Genomic DNA, 19,945 nt, shown 5'->3' with positions numbered 1-19,945 from the left:
TTGTCACATTCTGACTTCAGAATCAACCATGTGTGGGAGATGAATCAATACTAAGTATTTGGAACAGTAGAAGTTGTGACTTCATATAAAATTTTGTTTGAGCTTCCTGAATAACAGCAAATGTCAGCCAGATGCCAAGAGATACACCTTGGCATAGTAGGCACCTTCAGTGATCCAACTTTTTGCAATTATTTCAACAAAGCAGGACAAATACTAGAAACCTTGTGAGAGTGAAATTGCAATTGTGAAAAAAAAATAGTGTCACTTTTTTCAATGTACACAAATTCTGGAGTGTTGACAGTCATTGCAAACTACAGATAGTGCAGTTCAGACACTCTCTGTCTCACATAGTATTCCCCTGTTATGGATGCTACCTAAGACACACAGTAAGAAGCTAAATCCTCTTTAATATCTTTTAAATCTGAAATTTATAGATATTTTAGAATACCTGGAATATGCATGACTGTTTTATCCTTAATCATCATAGCATAATTTTAAATTCTTTCTAATAATCTGCAAAATCTTTGACCTAGTACCAAGAACTGGCACTTGTTTTTGGAGATTTTTTTGATCACATGAAACCAATTCATTTAAATAGCAAAAAATAATGCTGCTTTAGTTATTCTATCTAAAAAAATGTTTTAGAGATAATATTAACCTGAATGACTGGATAAATTAATCTGTAGTATCAAAATTGAAAATTTGACATCCTCCTAACTTTCTTGATATGGTATGACCAATCAGTTGGTACTTGAAGTATTGTTGCTAATCTTTTGACTGTTGTCTTCTAGAGAAAGGGAAGGTATTAACCCCATATGGTGCCTGACAAGGCAGTAACTTATTTATGAATAAAGTAATGTCAATGAGTGGTTTGTTAAAAGTTTGCCCTGTTTTAGGAGCTGATTGCTCAGAAAAAGCTTTTTTTCTTGAGGTGATGCTCAACTGCCCCAAGAAAGGGTTTTATTAGAACGGATAGTGTTGCTGTTTGTTGTTCCTGCTTGACCATCTCCTGCCTCAAGATAGAATTGCAGGCCCTGGAAAAGTGAAGAAAGTGTTTTTATTAATGACATACAGCGAGCAAAGGGTATTCTTCAGACTTCTGACTACATTTGTTTCACTTAATTAAAAAATATTTGTTCTTTTTTTATTATTTTCCTGGTTCAAGCAAGACTCGTAAGGTACAAAATATAATGTTTTGAGTTTCCTGTACTTTGAATTGCTCTGGGTGTTCTCCCAGATCCTAGTTCTGCTGACAACTTATTTGATATTTTAATAATTATAAAATGGATTGATTGATTGATTAATTAAATGTCTGCATACAATGATGTAACATGAATAACTGAAGATTTTCAAGATGTGTAGAAGTATATCATGGACTGTTCAGGTATTTTGGTTTTAAGGAATCATGTAACAGTTTCTCTACATATGATAAGAAACCTAAATATAAGACAAAATTCTTATATCTCTATATATCTCTATAGGGTTTTGTGTCTGTGTGTGTCTGTGTGTGTGTGTGTCTCCTTGTAGGTATGCAATGACTGTAATAGCTATATCTTTACCTTTTCTCTACTTTTCCTCTGCAGTAACACATCAAATTAATGTATTTTCCTTGATTTCACAAGTATTTTTGAACAAAAAGAGGCTGTTGTAAGGAAAATTGCTGGGAAGATACCAGAAAGATGTAATACCAGATTACTTGTATGGCCATGAATGGCTAAAGTGCTCAGAATGACAAACTACTAATGCCAAAAAACCCAAAATGCACAGTACTTAAATAACTGCTGCATTTAAGAATGTTCATGTTCAAGATTAATGTTTTGATATGTTATACAGAAAATTAGTACCGTTTGAATTATTTTATGTAAAGGAATTGGCACAATGGCAACGCAGTGTAATAGAATAATTTAAAATAACTTCTGTATGAATAACATCATGTTGAAGTTTGCCCAATTAAAAAAAAAAAAAGCCTAAATGAAAAAAGAGCTAAGATTCCAAAGCATAAATTGTGCTATTTATGTTCGTTAAGTATGGTTTGAAATCCTGTCTTAGGGACATCTTGCCTAACTATATATCTCATGCTGCTCAGTAAATGAGAAGAGTATTGATTGGCATATGCTGCTTAAATCGATCACCTTGACAGCCAGAATTACAGTAATCTGTCAGTATTAATGACTATCTTTCAAGCCTTGATACCTCTCCTTTGCTTGTCTCATCTTGCCTCAGTTCTGTTTGAAGTGCATTTTCTTGAAACCTCTGGTTTTGTCAGGATAGGTACTTTTGTAGGGTTTTTTGTCCCCTGAGTCCAATTTATTGGCTTGATCATGCAATTAGAGTTAAAATGCAGCACCAGGGAGCAAAAGTAGGCAGTGTCCTGAGTAACAATTGGATCTCAGAGGTAGTGCAAGCCTGTTCTCAGCCATCATTTATTAGTTACCTGTTGAAAGAATAGGATTGTTTTGCAATGGATAATTCCAAAGCATCACTTTAAATGCCTTTGATTTTAGCCACTAGAGACAACTGATTGAGCCAACATTAGTGATAGGCTTTTAAACTCTTGCCTTAGTGTTTGTCATAAAGACACTTCAAATAACTGTTGGTGAAATACTTGCAGATGTATGTACCAAGCTGCTGTGTTTTCTACATTTTCATGCAGTGAACATAATTTCACAAAATTTCACTTGGTTTTCATGTACTTTTAATGTGAGAGTAAGTTGAAGTGTGACATTATATTGTTGATCACAACTCCTTGAGTGTAACCATCGAGACAATTCCTGATCCAAGTTGTCCAGCCATCAACTCCATGTCTCTCAAATTGAGGAACAAGGATATCAGTGTCAGATGCTTTGCACAGATCCAGGTAAATAACATCAGTTACTCTTGGCTCATGTACCAGTGCTGTAATGCTGTTGTAGAAGGCCACCAAATTTGTGCATGATTTGTCCTTAGGACAGCCACATTGGCTGTCTCAGATCATCACTTTATTTCCCAATGTGTCTTATTATAGTTCCCAGGAAGATCTGCTCCATGACCTTTGCAGGCATGAAACTGCCTGGCCTGAAGCATATTTTAAAGGGGTACAGTTTAAGCACATGGGTTTAATAGTGCTGTTTTTATCACAAGATATCTACAACATATTTCAGTCAGCAGTACCGATTTATTAATTAGCTACTCTTCCCTACTGAAATGCGTGAGACTCTCTTGGAAGTGGTGAAAACACAAAATATCCAGTTAGTAAAACTGATTGACTGTAGTAATGTTGTTTTCTACTATTAATTGCACTTATAAAGACCTTAGTGCTCTGTTGATGTTGTAGACACTTATGGAGGAGACTCAAATCTTTTTGTACTATTTGAAAAAATATATTCTAAATTCTTTTACTTCTACATTCTTTCATAAATATAATTTACCCATCTGAAGGAGAAATATTGGTTATATTGATTTCTCAACAAAATATGGGTAGGCTTATGCTGGTGGCATTCTGTTTTAGGATAGAAGGAGGGCAGTGAGCTATCCTGAAAAACAGTGACCTCCTTTATCAGCCTCTAGAGCTTCTGAGTCTGGATATGTCAGTACAGATCCCTTGTGGGAAGAGAATTTTTCTTTTAACAAATAAAAATATGTTACAACATATTTTTAAGGAAGAAAATGTTTGCATGTTGTTAGCTGAAAATTAGTAGTGGAATCACTCTTTCATTATAAAATGTGTTTTTAAAGTCTGTAAATCCCTTTTTAAAAAATAAATTTTGCAGGGGGAAGGCTATGAGTCTTTAAACTGGAATGAAAAAGATAAACTAATCCAATGTTACGCAGAGTTGATTGCCATGTGTGTAACACAAAGTGACAGGTTTTTTGTTAATACCTACTTAACCTTATTAATTAATTAAACATTTGGGGTAACAAAAGCTCTTTGTTAAAATGTTAAGACTCTTGCCCCCTTAAGGTGTTAAAATTCATACAGATTTCTTTGATAGCTGTCAGAAGTCTGTGAATAAAAGCCTGGAAGATTAAACTATTTTTCCTTACATTCCAGAGATGTAAAGAAATAATTTTAAACTATTTAAGTCCTGGTTTTAAGTTACAAAAACCAGCATTGTGTATTGGTTTTGTCCTTTACTTTTCATAAATTCACCCTCATAAGATGATAGGGGATGTGCAAACAACTTGCAAGGTTTGTATTTTAAAACACTAAAAACCATGTATATATAAAAATAAGTATGTGGCATTCCATATGGTTGGTTCTGATATTTAAATTGGTGGGAAACGTGGGAAATTATTTATAGCAACCAAAACTGGCAAAACTGTAATGGTTTTGAGATAGAGTGATGTTTTGGGGTGAGTTGAATAAGATATTGGCAAACTGTTTCTGCATCATTCTGCATATGGTAATCAAAACAGTTGGGGCATGCTTTCCAGTGCCAACAGAGGGATTAGAAGATCTTAGGTACCAAAAAAAAAAAAAATAGATTAAATAGAAACAAGCACATTGGTTGGCTTCATCCTCCTACAGGTCTGTATTTCAGTTACTGAAAAAGGGCTTGTATATAATACCTGGCAGTATGTGGAAATATCTAGCTGGAGATGGAATGCACTTCATGTAAAAATATTCACCAGGGTCAAAATTATAACAAAAAAGATTATAGTTTATTCTGTATGTGCCACATAGTAGAAAAATGGAATAAGCTAACATAAAGCAAGGATTAAAAGTTAATGTTACAGTAATTGGAGTTACCATATGGCAGTCCAAAGGACGTGAGTCCTAATCATAGCCTGGCCAATCAAATTAATCTCAATATACTTTCTAGGCATTGAGAAAATAGTTTAATTGCTGATTAGCTGCAGCTGAATAAATCCATGGGTCACAAATACATCTATCTCCTCCTGAATGCTTCTCCTCCCAAACACAGAAGAATGCATGCTATTAGAAAATCGTTTAATTTCAGCTTGCTAAACCGTAGTTACCATCCATCTGTTCATGCCAGTTGTGGAAAAAGGTCAGTTTTCAGCAAAGCCATGCACTTCACAGAAGGTATGTGAAGTGAAATTTCACAGGGGACATGATGGATCCTGATTCCTAGTGATAAACCTTAGGGGCCAGCAGGGTTGGCATATGGTTCAGCATGATATGAAGGCTTGGGTTCCCTGGCTTCACTTCTTTGGCGTGGAACTGATAAAACCTGGCTCTTAAGTATTGTTTCACTGGACACCAATCATGGGCAGCAGGAACTGCCCACTTAACTCTCTGTGGGAAGGAAGCCCAGGCTGTGTTCACAATAGTACCATTGTAGTGCTGCAGACTGCTCTCAGCAGCTTGATGGCATTAGGGAGGAGAGCGATTAGCTACTTTGCTAATTGCTGTTCACAATATAAAAAAGGGAAATAACTGAAAATTCATATTTGTTTCCTTCATTTAAATAGAAGCCTGACTTTGAGGTTTTAAAATCATTCTTAAAATTGACTTAAGCCCTCCAAAGAGGCTTTATAAGTAGATTATCTGCTACTGGTACTGCAGCAACTCAAGGTAAAGAGAAAACATTCTCATCAATTATAAAATTTTTAAAAGGTAGTTGTAAAGTTCGTTAAAGTACAGATTGGAATTAAGGACATAATTTCTCATTAGAGAAGTTGCCTTTGTTGCTAGTAGTGTAGAATGGAAAATGAACACATGCCTGTATGTGCAGTCTTTTTACTGGACAGTATTTAATAGTAATATAATTTTTATTTGTGTAATTTTGCAGTTTGGGGTGATTTCTTCATGAAAATGCATTCGCTGTTTTTCTCATCAATTAATATGTCTATATATGCAGAGTAGGTATATATAAAGCAGAAATTTAAATACTTGAATATGTGAAAACAGTGAGCTTAAGCATTCATGCTAATACCAGACAGCAGAGAATTAGTTTTGCTTCTGTATTCTTTGCACCTATCAACCTTAATTACTTGAGTTAAAACTGATGTAATGCTGGACATCAGAATGAGGATGAATCCCTCTCCCAACATCAGGAGTTCCTTTATGGGGTTGCAGTTCCCCTCTGGCCTGTAGTATTCCTTATTTCTTGCAGTCCTCGCTTCAGCCCAAACCTTAACATCTTTTGTTGGTATGTTTGGTACAACAGCTTTACTAAACTTCAGTGCCACGGCCGCAGCCCTGTGCCTCCCCTGCTGCCTCCTGCAAGCCCACAGCTGCCAGGTGACCGCAGGAGCAGCGCTCCGTCACTCCGAGAGAGCCCAGAGCCGTGGCAGCTGTGATGGGCTTCTAAACAATTAGCACAACATACCTTATGGATTCATTGATTCCCATCTTGGATACATTAGTAAGACAAATCCTCCCTGTAAGTTGGAGTGGGAATTCTGCCTGCATATGGGTTTCAGCACTGTTTTCTTCACTATTTTGTTTTCATGTCCATAGCCTGTTACTGAAACATGCATGAGTGTAGTATTTTTAAATACTGTCATTATTCTTTTAACTACCAGGTGAAGTTATAGTGCTGAGGTATTCATCCTTCCCATCCTGGTAGCCATTTGATCTGACTTTTTAACTTCATGCTAAAATGCAGTTCAGGGTTTGTAGAACCATCAATACACTATAAATGGTACCAAAACCGATACTTTCTGCTATATGTTTGTATTAGTATGCTCCTGCTGTATTTCAAACAGATAATTCATTGAATGCCTATTCTTCCTCTTACTGCAGAGTAGATTATATTTAAGTCAAGATTAATGGATAGATTCTGATGTTAAAACCCAGTCTCTGAGCCTTTCATTCCCTAGAGGCATATAGTGCATTAGTTTAAGCCAATGTGCTGCTTATCATAGATACTCTGACACTGTCTTAAATGAAAGTTTACTGTACTTTGTAGCTGCTTACTCTGGTAATAAAATCACTATATTGTGTTCTTGATAATTACAATATTAAATAGAAACTTAATTGGATTACTGCACATTTAGATACAGATAGTTCTTAAGTAATTGTCCACTGTAAAATTTCTGATACTCATTTTTTCTCTCATGCAGTGTGTTCTGTCAGAGTCTAAGCTTAATATGTAGTTCAGTCACCTTAGATGAAAAAGTAGTGAAAAGATATCTACAGTGGGATTTTTTTGGTGCAAATGAGTATCTTTTATCATACAGATTTTCGCTTGAACCTTTGTTGGTTTTTGAATCCTTCTATAAGATATTCCTGTTTGCCAAAGTTCTTAAGATAAAATAACTTCTGGGTTCTACAGAGTTGAAGAATTTGATAAGTAGTCTTAATTCAGGTTTTTTCCCTTAATTTTGAAATTCCGAAAAGTCTGACCATAATTTTTGTCATTTTTGCTGCTTAAGCAGATGAACAGAATTAAAATTATTCAGTAAAGTATATTTTTCTGTTATTATCTGAAAAAGATCCCCAACTTTTTAATATAGTTTTATATTGTTTATATCCTAAAGACAATACAGAAATTAAAATTTATTTTAAGTTCAGTTCACTTGCACTTTAATTCCACATATCTTTATAAGCCTTCTGTGAAGGACCTTGGTGCAGAGTGGTTACATTTTTCATTCCATAATTGAGTGTTTTTAAGTGGTTAAGCACAGTCCAAATTTTATCCAATTCCAGCTTGTGTTAATGGTGCTCCACTCACACTGCCTTAGCACCTGTTATGGATTTTGAGTCATCTGGCAGCCCGTGGGACTTAGATAAAGAAGTACCAGGTGTCCTGCCTGTCTCTTAATTGAGACGCAATGTAAACAATATAGACTTGGCAATATGGTTATAGAAATGGATTAAAGCCCAGCTTTGTCTGCTCTGATGAATCACAGCTTTTTCTTCCTAGAAGATGTTATAAACCACTGATGAATTTAGTGAGCTGTAAGATTTTGTGGAACAGCATAAAAGTAAACAATGCATCAAGGATTTTCCTAGAAGGACAGTTTTGCAGAATGTTAAATGTGTCGAGTTTTTTAATGAAAATGTAAGCATCAATTAGAATTTCTTGCAGTAATTTAGCAATTTTGAAACTGCCCACACTATAAAAATTAAGATTGTTACATAAATTCAGATAAAGTCAATGCCTTTCAATATGTAGTGTGTTGGTAAACTAGGCAGAAAACAGTACCATTTACTTGGAAACACTCAATGGCTGCAACTTCATCTAGCCTACACTTACATTGCAGGACTTTTAACCATATAACCATGGAGTAGATATAATGTAAATTATCTCCTTTAACTGTAAGATAAGTAATCTTAAATAAAAAATGTCCTCCAAATGGCAAAAATGCCTGATAACTGTTAATTTATCACAGATTTATTTAACTGTTCAGTAGTATAAAAACTATTTAAAAAGCAATTTTCATTATATTCATTCAAAGGATGATGCAACTATGTTTTGGAAACAAATTGCAATATTTGGAATAATGGAATTAGTTTGTATACATTTATCTATTATAGATTCCCTTATTTTCTTCATGAAGGAGCGTACCTAAGAAATTGCCTCAAAAAGCCCTTTGCAATTATAGCTTGATTTGAAAAATAATGTCATTAAATATGTTAGATAATACATTTTAGGCTTGCTTAAATTCTACAGTCTTAGTCTGTTACTTGTTTTTCATATACATTCTCATTTTATTAGTGAGATATCTACATTAATTAGTAGATTGTAACATATACATTACTTATTAAAATTATTGATTTTGGATGATTTATAGAGCCCGTTCTGCAGTTTTAAAATGTTACCACCAAATGCAACATACTGATTTACTTTTGACATACATTTTTCATTTCTCTGAGGTTAATGTTCTATTTTTATGAGTAAGAAAATATATTGCTACATTTTATTGCAGGAGAGCTGTCTTGAAAAAGTGGTTCAGTAGGAAAAAATCACCTTAAAAGACTTTAAAATTTTTAATTTTCAGCAGCGTAGTAGTATCAAGAATAGTATTTTTTTTTCTTCTCTTTCACCTAAGTAACTTGCATGAGATATGAGGAGAATGAACTGAATTCTGCCTCATGAATCATTGGTGTTGTGGCTAAGTCCAGTTGTATGTGCAGAAGCTTCTTTCATTTACAGCATAGCTCTGTAAACAGCTCCACCTAGCTAAATATTTATGTGCCATTTTCAATATTGACAGTATTTAAGAAACACAAAAGAACCCAGACTGACTTTGACCTATCAAGGTGACTTGAGTAAATAGAAGATGCAGCTGGAAGAAAGAAAACCCTCTTTATTTGTATACTGTGCAAACTAGATGTGGAAATTACTGAAATGCAATAAATAGAGAACACCATGATACCACTTCTACAGAGTCACTTTTCAGAATAGAAGAGAACTTTAACTATTCCTCTCAGTTGATACTGATCACCCACCCACATACAAAATGCTGCTACTTGCAGGGCTTCCAGCCCTGGATCAATAGCAGCCCAACTTACATCCTTAACTCTAAGAGCCAACAAAGACTACAAATTGCTGTGACTCAGTATGAGTTCAGCTGGTGTGACAACCACTGCACAGTCTCTTCTTTTAGAGTGAGATTTCTCAGAAAAAAAAATTCCATTTCTGTGATGTGTGGGGGTTTTGTCTTGTCTTCCTGTAGAAGTCAAATTCTACTAGGACTAAGTTTTCCTTTCGGCTTAAAACCTTGATCCTAACCTGTACTTGTTATCTGTATAGGGGACGCCATTCTCCTTTCACACTTTGATGTAAGGAATTGAAATTTACTAGGAAAAGATGTGCAAAATAAAATCAATTCTTTCATTATTTTAAGTATCTCAAACTGTAGCAATTTATTCTGTTGGGTTTGCACACCTTTTCAGGCCAGAGAGCAAAAAACTTAAAATCTCCTACCAACATATGCTCTTCACTGTGCTTCACTGTTTCTTTTTTTACTTTGGTCCCTAATATCCTAGGAGCATTTTTGTATGTTGACCATACTACAGATTTGGGGTTTTTTCCTATAAAAAATGACTGATGCTTCTAAATTTGCTGAGGAGGAAAATGTAATAAACCAGAGAGTTCCTTCTTGTATGGCTTTTCTTAAAATATTATCAATCTCTTTTATGTAAATTGTGTATGCATGCAATTAAAAACCTCTTGCAAATGTCCATTTATCCTACAAGAAAGTATCTCTGGGAGTAGGATTTTCATTTTCCAGGTAAGGATGGAGCAGCAGTTCAGTTTCTGCGTGTCTTAAATTATTTTCCAAATGCCTGGCAAACAAAGTCATACTCTCCACAATCATATCAATATATATATTGACTTCTTAGGTGATTTTGCTAACAGTTGGAACTGCCAGGGATGCAGCTGTACATGTATTTCTGAGAGGAGTTTGTAATTTAACCTGAAAAAAATCCATCTTGCTATTTGGAAATGCATGTTCTAGCTTTTTTCGTGGGAGGTATTTTAAGACAATCATTAAAACCCTGGGGTTTTTTTGTAGCTCTGGAACCAAAGCATCTACATACCAATATGCAGTTATTTCATGGTATACTGCACATGTATACTACACATTTATACAAATACATAAGTATGAGGAGGGAAGATTTATGAATAAAGCTTTCATAAAAGTGTCTTAATTCAACATGGCTGGAATTTTTCTTTATTTCATAAAATAAGATTTCTTCTTAATCACAGGAAACATAGATGCTCATCTTCACAGTCTAATCATTATGGTACTTTCTTGGGAGAGGAGAGTCCCTGGATAGGGACTTTCCAGTCCATGCTCAGGAAACATTTATCAAATGGTTTTTGGAGCAGGCAGTAGAACTTCTTCTCCAGCTCATTTGAGAATCTAACACTTAGTTGTTCTGGTAACAGATTGATTACATAGTTGTGAAGTGCTTTATCCTTAAATAAATTTCCTCTTGGAAATCTTATTCCATGTTTAAACAATTTTTTCTTCATTTTTTTCCAGCTTCAGGTTAATGTCATTTTAGGATTGGTGTTCCGTCAATGACTATAGCAGTAGTCACCCATCCACTCCTTAACTAAAAAATATTAGATGTATTGTAATGCATTTTAGTCAGCTGTAAAACTGAGAAGTGTGAAGAAGAATGGAAAGAAAATGTGTAGTCAGAATGACACAGTAAATTGTAAAAAATCAATAGTCATAGTGATGGGAGAGTTTGGGGAAAGGTAGAATTTAAAAGTCGTTTGTGGACACTTGTGGAGACCTGATGCTACACATAAGCCACATAGAAGAAGGTACAAAAGTGTCTTTCCAAAAGGTCAAGATTAGTGAGAGTGACTGCATTAAATGACTGGAGGTGAGTGGTTTTGGTAAAATGGATGGAATAGGTATGGACTGTAAAGTTCAAATTAGTAGCCTGCATTTGCACTAGGGAGTGGCAGACTGATGGCAGTGTCTGAGAGAATGCACCATCTAAGTACTACATCCAGAAAGTGGATTCTGCAGTGCTCTGAGTAGATTATAAAAGGATTAAAAATGCATTTATTTAGGCCAGAGAAAAGGATATGGCAGTAACTGAGATGTGAGGTAAGAGCCTAGGTAATTTGTTCAGATAGATGGCTAGAAAAAGTTTTAGCTTAGATTATGCATAAAGAGTCTGCAGATGTAGATGTATTTTGCCATAGGAATCTAAAGCTTGGAAGTGATACAATCAACAGAGATGGAGAGCTATTAGATGAAGACATGAAATTATATTTTTCAGAAAGATTGGGCATAAGTAGGTGATCTGACAGCCAGGCTTTCAGTGCATGTTCCCAAGTGCAAATCAACAGGTCTAATAATGGAAAGTACAGTATTTTCAAATAATAGATCTTTTCAGATAATTATTAATAGGAATAATTACAGATTTAGAGAATAAGTAAAATGGAGCCTAATGTAAATGAAATATTGGCTGAAGTGACTACAACCTGAGTGACCTATAAAGATATGATTCCTAATTTTCTTCTGGTACTGATTCTATTTTTCAGAACTTGTTCTTCTGAAGAAGTATAATGAAGTAATTTTTTTTTTTGTTATGTTTTTTGCGGTTATGCATCTGCAAGTTTTTAGCTGACACATTTGGGCAAATGCTGGCACAATTAATGTATATCGTACATTTTTATCCATTCTGTTTTGTCCTAGTTAGCACCTTCTTCAGAAGCAAACAGCTCACAATACTGTTGTTTAGGTGTTTTGTCACTCTCTGTGCCAGTCTTTCTCCATTGGTTTGTCTGTGCTTCCTTCCCATTCCATCTTAATTGCTGATGCCAGTGGCAACATCCACTTGAAGTAAGAATACAGCTTGCATTGCCCTATTATTAGTAGCCATTGAGTTTGTATGTGCCACTCAATCTGTAAGTGCTAATAAGTCTTTCCTAGAGAGCAGTGTTTTAAAGAAACAAATGTCTAACCTATTAGAAGTAATGTAGAAATTAGCTACCATGGGTTTATGGTCACTCTTGCAGACAGTTGCATTCAAATAGAGTGTAGAACTAGATTATCTTAGAACCAGATTATCTTAGCCACAAATGCAAGTAGAATTGGAGTTTCAAAATAACTAGGATGTTCTCAAAATACAAATTATTAGAAGATAAAAGTATCTCATCTCTGCAGTCTCTAATACAGAAACAGAGTTCTTCTGAGGAGAGTCTGTAATTTCTTAGTGCAGAGCAAAGCAAGCTTTGGATTTGGAGTTTGCCTCAGATTTTTTTTTGTTTTTAAGGTGGGTTAGGTTTTTAGCAAGCTGCAGATGGTTTTGTGGATTGTTGGGATGAGCAGCAACCCAGCTAGCTGAATTACTTTTCTCTTGGTGTACTAAGTGTGCATTTGAATTAGACTTGTAGAACTGATATAAGCATATCCTCTTCACTGTCTAACAAAAACGTCATTATTGTCCTCAATCAGCATCTATCTCAAGACTTCTATATTTGGTTAGGAGATTGTACCAAGATTAGAGAAAAAGAATGGCCTTGTCATGTTCAAAGCAGTAACTTTCCTTCATTTTGCCTTATTTCTGTATAAGCTTTGGATATAATAGGATAAACTAAAAGGTTTCCTTTAGAGACCTCTGAAAGTAGAGCATTTTAAAAGCAAGTAGGTGTCTCTACCCTACTTTTTCATGAAGCATTTTACCCATTCAAGCAGACTTTCAAAAACAGCTTGTTTTGATAGCAGCCTGCTCTCCTGTGGGCCTTCAGCCTTTGCTTCCTGGCAGCACCTTTGGTGCGAAAAGAGAGTGATCAATTGGGAGACTATCAGTGCCAGCATGCATAGAGTGATAAGTTAACACACCACTGGGAATTTCTAGGGCCCACCAAGATACTTCACTTCTAATGTGCTAACAAGCTCATTTTTCTACCTCTTGCCTCTTCAGTTATTTTTTTTTCTCAGAAGAGCTTAGAAGTTGAGTGCATCAGGCATAATGAAAAGCTCTGTAGGAGGGAGAAGCAATAACCCCATTTTTCCCTTTTCAGCCAAATAGAAAATTAGTTTCTGGTAATACACAAAGGCCAGTATTTTTTGTGCAAGGGGCACTGCTGTGAATCAAAGGACTCTATTAACTGCAGAAAATTCAGCAGCTGTGAATCTCCCCCAATGAAAAAAAAGTGCTTTTCAACAAGTTGTGAGATACATAGTATTATTTAGACTTCAACCATCAGTTTCATCCTCTACCACTTATACATAACCTCTTAAAAACTGTGCTATATTACTGTCCTCTGTTCAGGCTCAATACTGTGTTTATCCCCCAACCTAAGAATCATTACAATGGGAGATTTTTATGTTTTCTCTTGTCCCAGTGCTTCTATTTTAGCTTGTCCAAACTGAGGCTTCTGCTGTGGTTCAGCTGTCTCTGGATTCATAAGGAATTCAGAGTGCAGATTTTGGAGAGAAAACTGTTTCCCAGTTTCACTATGTAACCTAGTTATGGTCTAAGGAAATATTATAGAAATAATTTTATTCACTGAAACTTGTTTCTAGATAATATAGTCTCTATATTTTTTTCATGTTTAGATAGACTAAAACTACAGTAAATATTGTACAGAAAAAATTGCAAAAAAATGAGTAGGAAAAGTTCTGTAATTGTAGAAATGTAGTTTTGTAAGATAATATGAAGATTATTGTTCCTAACTTTCATTGGGTGTTGGGAATTTTATTGCTTGTCATAACTGAAAATAGTATCATTATTTTAAATCTTATCACTAGTAATTAAAAATGCTTACCATGTGTAATACATGAGTTTCTGTGTTTGGATTGCTAAAAAATATGAGCAATGTGAGTATTATCTCCATTTCACAGGTGGTGAAATTGAGTCAGAAAGGTACGTTCCTCACTGTCCCAGATTCCCCCCAAAAGAACAACAGACCTGAAATAAGACCCCAGAATTTTAAAGAAACCTATTTTGAGTGCATTCCTCCACAGCATGCTGATTTGTTTTGGGATATTTTTTTGGAAAACAGAACTATGCAAGTAGAAAATTGTCTCACTATCTGCAAATAAAATATGAAAAAAAAGTGGGCACAAATGTAAATGTCAGGGGAAATTTTTGATCCTTCTGTGTTTGTGTAAGATAGCTGGAGAAGGTTTCCCTCATTCAATATACTGAGTCCAGCTGGAGGACTCTGAAAGTTGTGTGAGAAAAGGTTAACTGATTTCTCAGTTCAGCAACTATACAACATGAAGTCAGCATGGTGTTTTTTCTTGATAATTGTATGTTGCTGCCTGCTGCTCTACATTTTGACAGCCATTTCCATAGCTGCTTTCATGAACAGCAGAAATATTCTCTCTTTTTCTCGCTCTCTCTGTGCCTAGAGCACAATCGGGCCTGCTGGAACAAGAAGCGTGGAGAGGGTTCTTCAAAAACAACAACACTTCAAGATACCAGTCTCTTGTCAGTAATATTGGAGGGGGAGAACACAGGAAAAAATAATAAATACAGTATTTTACTATCAGTGCCCTGCCAACACCCTGTTAACCAGTATTTAAGGGTCCTGTGGATTCTTTACAGATATTCTTGCTTGTTTTAATGACTTAATTGAGAAGGTGTTTTTCCCAATACTGAAATTTCACTATATTTGTCTTAAATGTGTGTGTGTTTAGGGATTATGAAAGCAGTTTCTTATGGAAAAGTGCAAAGTAATTTGTTTTGTTAATGCTAAGGTATGTTTTATGCTACATCTCCTGAAAATTGAAATGTTTTTATATTTAATTGTGACCGGAATACAGGCAAATCAGTTACTTAAGTGTTGTTGTTATTTGTAAACAGTTTCAGGAAGTTCTGCATCAGACATGAAAAGAATATAGTTAAACCATAAGGTTTACATTAATCATGTGTATCTTACACTTAATATTATGTCAATGCATCAGACAATATCACAGTCATATAAAGAATTAAAAATAAGTGTGTACACTGAAATACATTACAGGTATTTAACTAAAACAAAAATTCTGAATTACTAGGCAATGATATTTAGCAGTTACAGTACGTGATATATATTCATCCTTAATTCTTGGCTAACTCAGCTACGAGGAGAGAGCACGATACCTGCAAACAATTGTTCAACATCATCTAGAGCCTACAACATTTGAAGATTTTGCTGCTCAGGTTTTTTGCCCAGCACCTTATCACCATTTGCCCTCAGAGACGGGTAAGAAGTAGCAAACAGTTCTCATAAAATCTTAAACTTGAAATGCAGTATCCTTACTTATAAAGGCTAAAAAATCAGACCTTTGCACATCATGAAGAATTACCATTAATTGGAAAGAATATACATGTTTGAGAACGTGGGCAGAGTTGACTTTAAATCTTCATTCTGTTTTCTGGCATCGTAAGCCAATACCTAGCATTAGGATTTGGCAAGATGCTTTAATATAGCAACCAGACCCTGTATTTTTATCACAATCCCCTGTATAAAGTCTGCTTGGAAGCATTGGTACTGTCATGTAGGCTGGTTAATGTAGAAACATTTTTAAGTGCACCTTCTTCATAAGAAAGTTTCAAGGCTCACTACATGTTTAGAATGTAAAGTTTTAAACTGAAAATCTGAGCCTCACAATCTTAACTTTGTTCCCATGTTATAAATCACAAAGTTGGTTTTAAGGTAGTTTTTACTTTCCAGTAAAATACCTGTTTTATAAGAGGATGCTGCATTTTTTTGTTACTAATAAGAAAATCGGTAAAAGAAAATGAGTAACTCAAGGCCTTCCTGTTCTGACATTTCTTGAACTCCTTATGATTATTTAATTATTTTATTTCCCCTCTTTTTAGATCATTAAATATCAGTTCTGTTTATCTGAAGGTAAGACAAAGTGTCCAAAAAAACCCTTTGTTCCTCTTACTAGAACACTAAGCTTGTAACCAAATTGTATGCAAACTTTCCTTGTTGCCCTTGTTCACACTAAATAGAATTTCACACTGATTGAGAAATGACCACTACATCTTCTAAAAGTTTTAGTCTTTTACTAACCTCAGGTCTGCATGAAGCACTAACACTGGTTCTGGGATTAAGGTAACTAATGATAGAGACAGTTGTTGAATGAGTAACACTTTATTGTGTTGACCTTTGTTTCTCAGCATGAACAAGTAGTACTGGATGGCAGTGGTGTGTTTTGTACCCTGTACTGTCTTTCATTGATGTTGTAAGACATTCTGCAGTGATAACCTAGGAGAGATGGAGAAGAAGAATGTGTAACACTTGAAATCCCCTGTTCAGAAAAACCTTATTTAATGATAATCAAAGTGCTTCCATGGAAAAACTTGTAAATCTAAATGAAATAAATTTTGTCAGAATAGTTTAGCAAGTTGTTATCTGAAAATTTGTTTCTCACTTCCAAAATATATACAGAAATTAATTATGAATTATTATCTTTTTTATTATCAATTAAGAATTATGATAGGACTACAGAAAGAATGACTGAGATATGTTAAAAGGTTGAGGCTCCTTTAAAATACAAACAATAACTAGAAATGAGGTGCAGTTTCAAACTATAAAAAGTGGTATAATTATGCTAACGGAAATAGTTGAGACCAAAGGCAAACAAAATTAAAAGTAATTAATTTAATTAAAGCAATATAAAAATTAGTAACATAATTTAAAGTATGAAAACATTTGAATAAGAAAAATCTATAACTAGAAATATTAAAACCAAACATTAAAAACAATAACGAGATATACCAGTGCTTGCCACATTTCCTGTCAAGGGACCTAGTGAATATTCAGCACCAGACACTTTTGTATGGCTAGTATATATTCTATATTCTAGTGCACTTGTTGAAGTTCTGCCCATTCATTTTAAGAAGTCTCATTCCAAGCCAAGTTGTTCTGCCCTCTTCTTCTAATTCATTCTTTCAGGTGAAGCAAGACTGCTTTTCTGCTAGTTTGGGGCCTCAGAGTACACTTCTCTACAGCGGCAATTCCTGTATTCTTTTAAAATTGGTACTCTCTAGCATGATCTGAAAGGAGATTATGATTTTTAGAAACTAGGTTTTAACTTTTCTATCAAAGTTAATAATCTTCTGTAGCAATCGCATTAATAGGAGCTTGTGATGTGTTTCACATCTGCACACAAGCATGTGTGCATCTGCATACCATGAAACATGTCCTGTCCTGGGAGCCACATTCTTCTGGACCTTGCACTGTGCAGTGGAAGTGACCAAGACATCAGTGTCAGGAGCAGCCAGAGCTTCCTAGGACAGATGTGCAGCACAGTGTGACCCAGCCTGGCCCCACCTCTGCCTGACTGAGCTTGCATTTCAGCCAAGAGAAGCTGGGGGTGCTCTGGCAATCCTGCTTGCAGCCTGATCCCTGTTCCATCCCTGCTCCTGGAGCTCTGATACTCAGCTCCAGCACAGAGTGCCTGGAGCAGCACTGATCCATCTGCCCCCAAGCTGACTCTAGAGGGCACAAACCCTACAGCCTGAGGCAGGTATAAAATAGCACTGCCAGAAAGGTCACCCCAGGGCTTGGGGTCAGCCTGGAAACCACTGGTTTCCAGTTCTAGCAGAGGCAGACCTGTGAGCTGCATTGCTGCAGATGACCCAAATTTCTGAAGGACTGTGATCCCAAAGAAGAGTTCACCAGCAGTGCTATTGAAAAAATAGATACCCCTAAATTTCCAGGGGCCCTGCAACAGGTGGATTTCTTAAAAGAGGTGCAGAGCACTGAACTGTGCCAGGATTACACACAGGAGTGGTGCTGGAGTCCTGCCTGGGAATCCACGTGCTTTTATCACCCTCAAGGTGACTCAGACAAAACCTTGCAGGCTCCCAGCCAGATGTCCATGTCATCTGAAAATTTCTAACCAGTTTCTAAGAATACATCACATTTTTTAAATACAAAATATTTCATTTATATATGGAGCTTCTTTTAATAAAAAGTTATTGACCAGAAGAGGCTAAGAAAAAAACCCCCACATTTTAGATATTATAGATATAATTGTTTTATTGGATCATGAGCTCAGTGATTACAACTTCTGAATATGTTTAATTTTATAAAGTACTCTCCTTTTTTTGAAAATACATTTTTCCATCTAAGAAAGATCTTAGAAACTATGAGTCTGCTACAGCCCATCACCAGGTGTTACCATTTTGTTGTTGTGATCACATTGGCCATTTTTTTCCATTTGAGCTATGAGAATCAGAGCAAATAGAGAACATGCCATTCGGTAACAAACTGTGTTTTCTCAGATGGACTTATTTTATCAAAGGCCTAGACATCAGCAAAAGCTGTTTCCTTTTTTATTGTGACTGCTCTTCAGTACAATGTGATTGTGGCAGCTGCTGGTTTATCTAGAAGCTTAGTTTGCCCTGTCAAAATATCTGACAAGTCCACCTTCCCGTGTGTAGGAACCTGACTAGAGTAGTGAATGTGTACATTTAAAGAAATTGAGATTTACCTGTACTTAATCACAGAATGCAATTCAGTTGCCTCTGTTTTTTACCTTGTGCTGTTTCTGTTACATTGAGTAACTGGAAATACTCTGCTAAATAGGGTAACACGTCCTATGCAGATATTGAGTGAACCAGATCTCTGTGACAACAGACTAGGTTGAGGGAACTGTCAATGATAAGCTCAATTATATTGAAGGGCATATTGACCTCATGATGCTAAGATTCTGATCTTTTAAATGTACCCATGTCTTTTTTCTGTCTTCTTTTGTTCCCTTTCTTCCTACTAAGACTAGTACCTTATTACAGTACATTTCTGAAGAGGCCCCTCTACATTCATCATAGTATATTCCTTGTGACAAAAGCATCAGGCTTTTTGGTCCCAACAATCATTCCTACCTTTTCAAGCCTGCATTCAGAACAGTTCTCCTGCCCCACTCCCAGAGTAAGACTAATTGGGGTTGCCACCGTGCTGTCAGGGAAGCAGGGGAATGTAGAGGTAATGGTGATTTCAGCCTTGCACAATTAAAAATCTAGTGCAACAGCTTGTATTTTCTTCTGCTCCTTCCTTGCTGTGAAACGTTGAAACTAATAATCTTTTTGGCCCTGTACCACCCCTTCACAGATGAGAATAATGGTGATTTTGTCACCGTAGAAGGATCTGAGTCATGCTTGGTGGTGGTGGTTTGTGATTGGAAGTGAAGCTGAAATACAGAAGTGAGGGCTCTGTGTCTAGAAGGGTTGGAAGAACTTCTCATTATGCTTTCTCAAGTACAAACTTAGGATTCTTTTTTTCATTCCAAATCAGAGCAAAACCTCAAAACTTAGTGACTTTTTCCAAAGAATTCATGTTGGAATGGCTGAAGCTGAAATCTTTTACATTTCTGAACTATTGCGTTGTCATCTTATTGCAAAAAGCTCCATACCTTCTTGGTCATTGCTCATGGGCAGCTCCTCATAGCACTGACTCCTTCTTCACAGCACAGCCAACAAACTCCACCCAGCTAACCCACTCTTTTGTAGCACGTGTATTATTGGACACAGCTGTGGCCTATTAAGGGCAGGCCTGTTCCCAATCTTTGGTGATTAGCACAGCTGCAACTCCTCAGGTGTGAGACTGCCTTCTGCACTATCTTTATT

The 19,945-nt window shown here is 35.8% G+C and overlaps 1 protein-coding gene and 1 long non-coding RNA gene across 5 annotated transcripts in view; one reads left to right on the top strand and one right to left on the bottom strand.

The window, feature by feature from the left end:
- RALGAPA1 (Ral GTPase activating protein catalytic subunit alpha 1) overlaps positions 1-19,945 on the top strand; it is a 129,339-nt gene that overhangs the window by 100,551 nt on the left and 8,843 nt on the right. For all 4 annotated transcript variants that reach the window (XM_059475283.1, XM_059475282.1, XM_059475281.1 and 1 more), the window contains one exon: positions 15,442-15,566. In XM_059475283.1, the coding sequence (XP_059331266.1) occupies positions 15,442-15,566 (125 nt within the window). The remainder of the gene's footprint in view (positions 1-15,441; positions 15,567-19,945) is intronic.
- Positions 16,473-19,780, bottom strand: LOC132075101 (uncharacterized). The gene is made up of 3 exons (XR_009418713.1): positions 19,732-19,780; positions 17,508-17,605; positions 16,473-16,580 (listed from the first exon to the last, which is right to left on the bottom strand). It is a non-coding gene; the product is annotated as an uncharacterized LOC132075101 (long non-coding RNA).

Source organism: Ammospiza nelsoni, chromosome 6, assembly GCF_027579445.1.
Source record: "Ammospiza nelsoni isolate bAmmNel1 chromosome 6, bAmmNel1.pri, whole genome shotgun sequence".
Classification (NCBI taxonomy): domain Eukaryota; kingdom Metazoa; phylum Chordata; class Aves; order Passeriformes; family Passerellidae; genus Ammospiza; species Ammospiza nelsoni.
The sequence above is the reverse complement of the archived record's forward strand: the minus strand, read 5'-3'. Positions and strand labels throughout refer to the sequence as shown.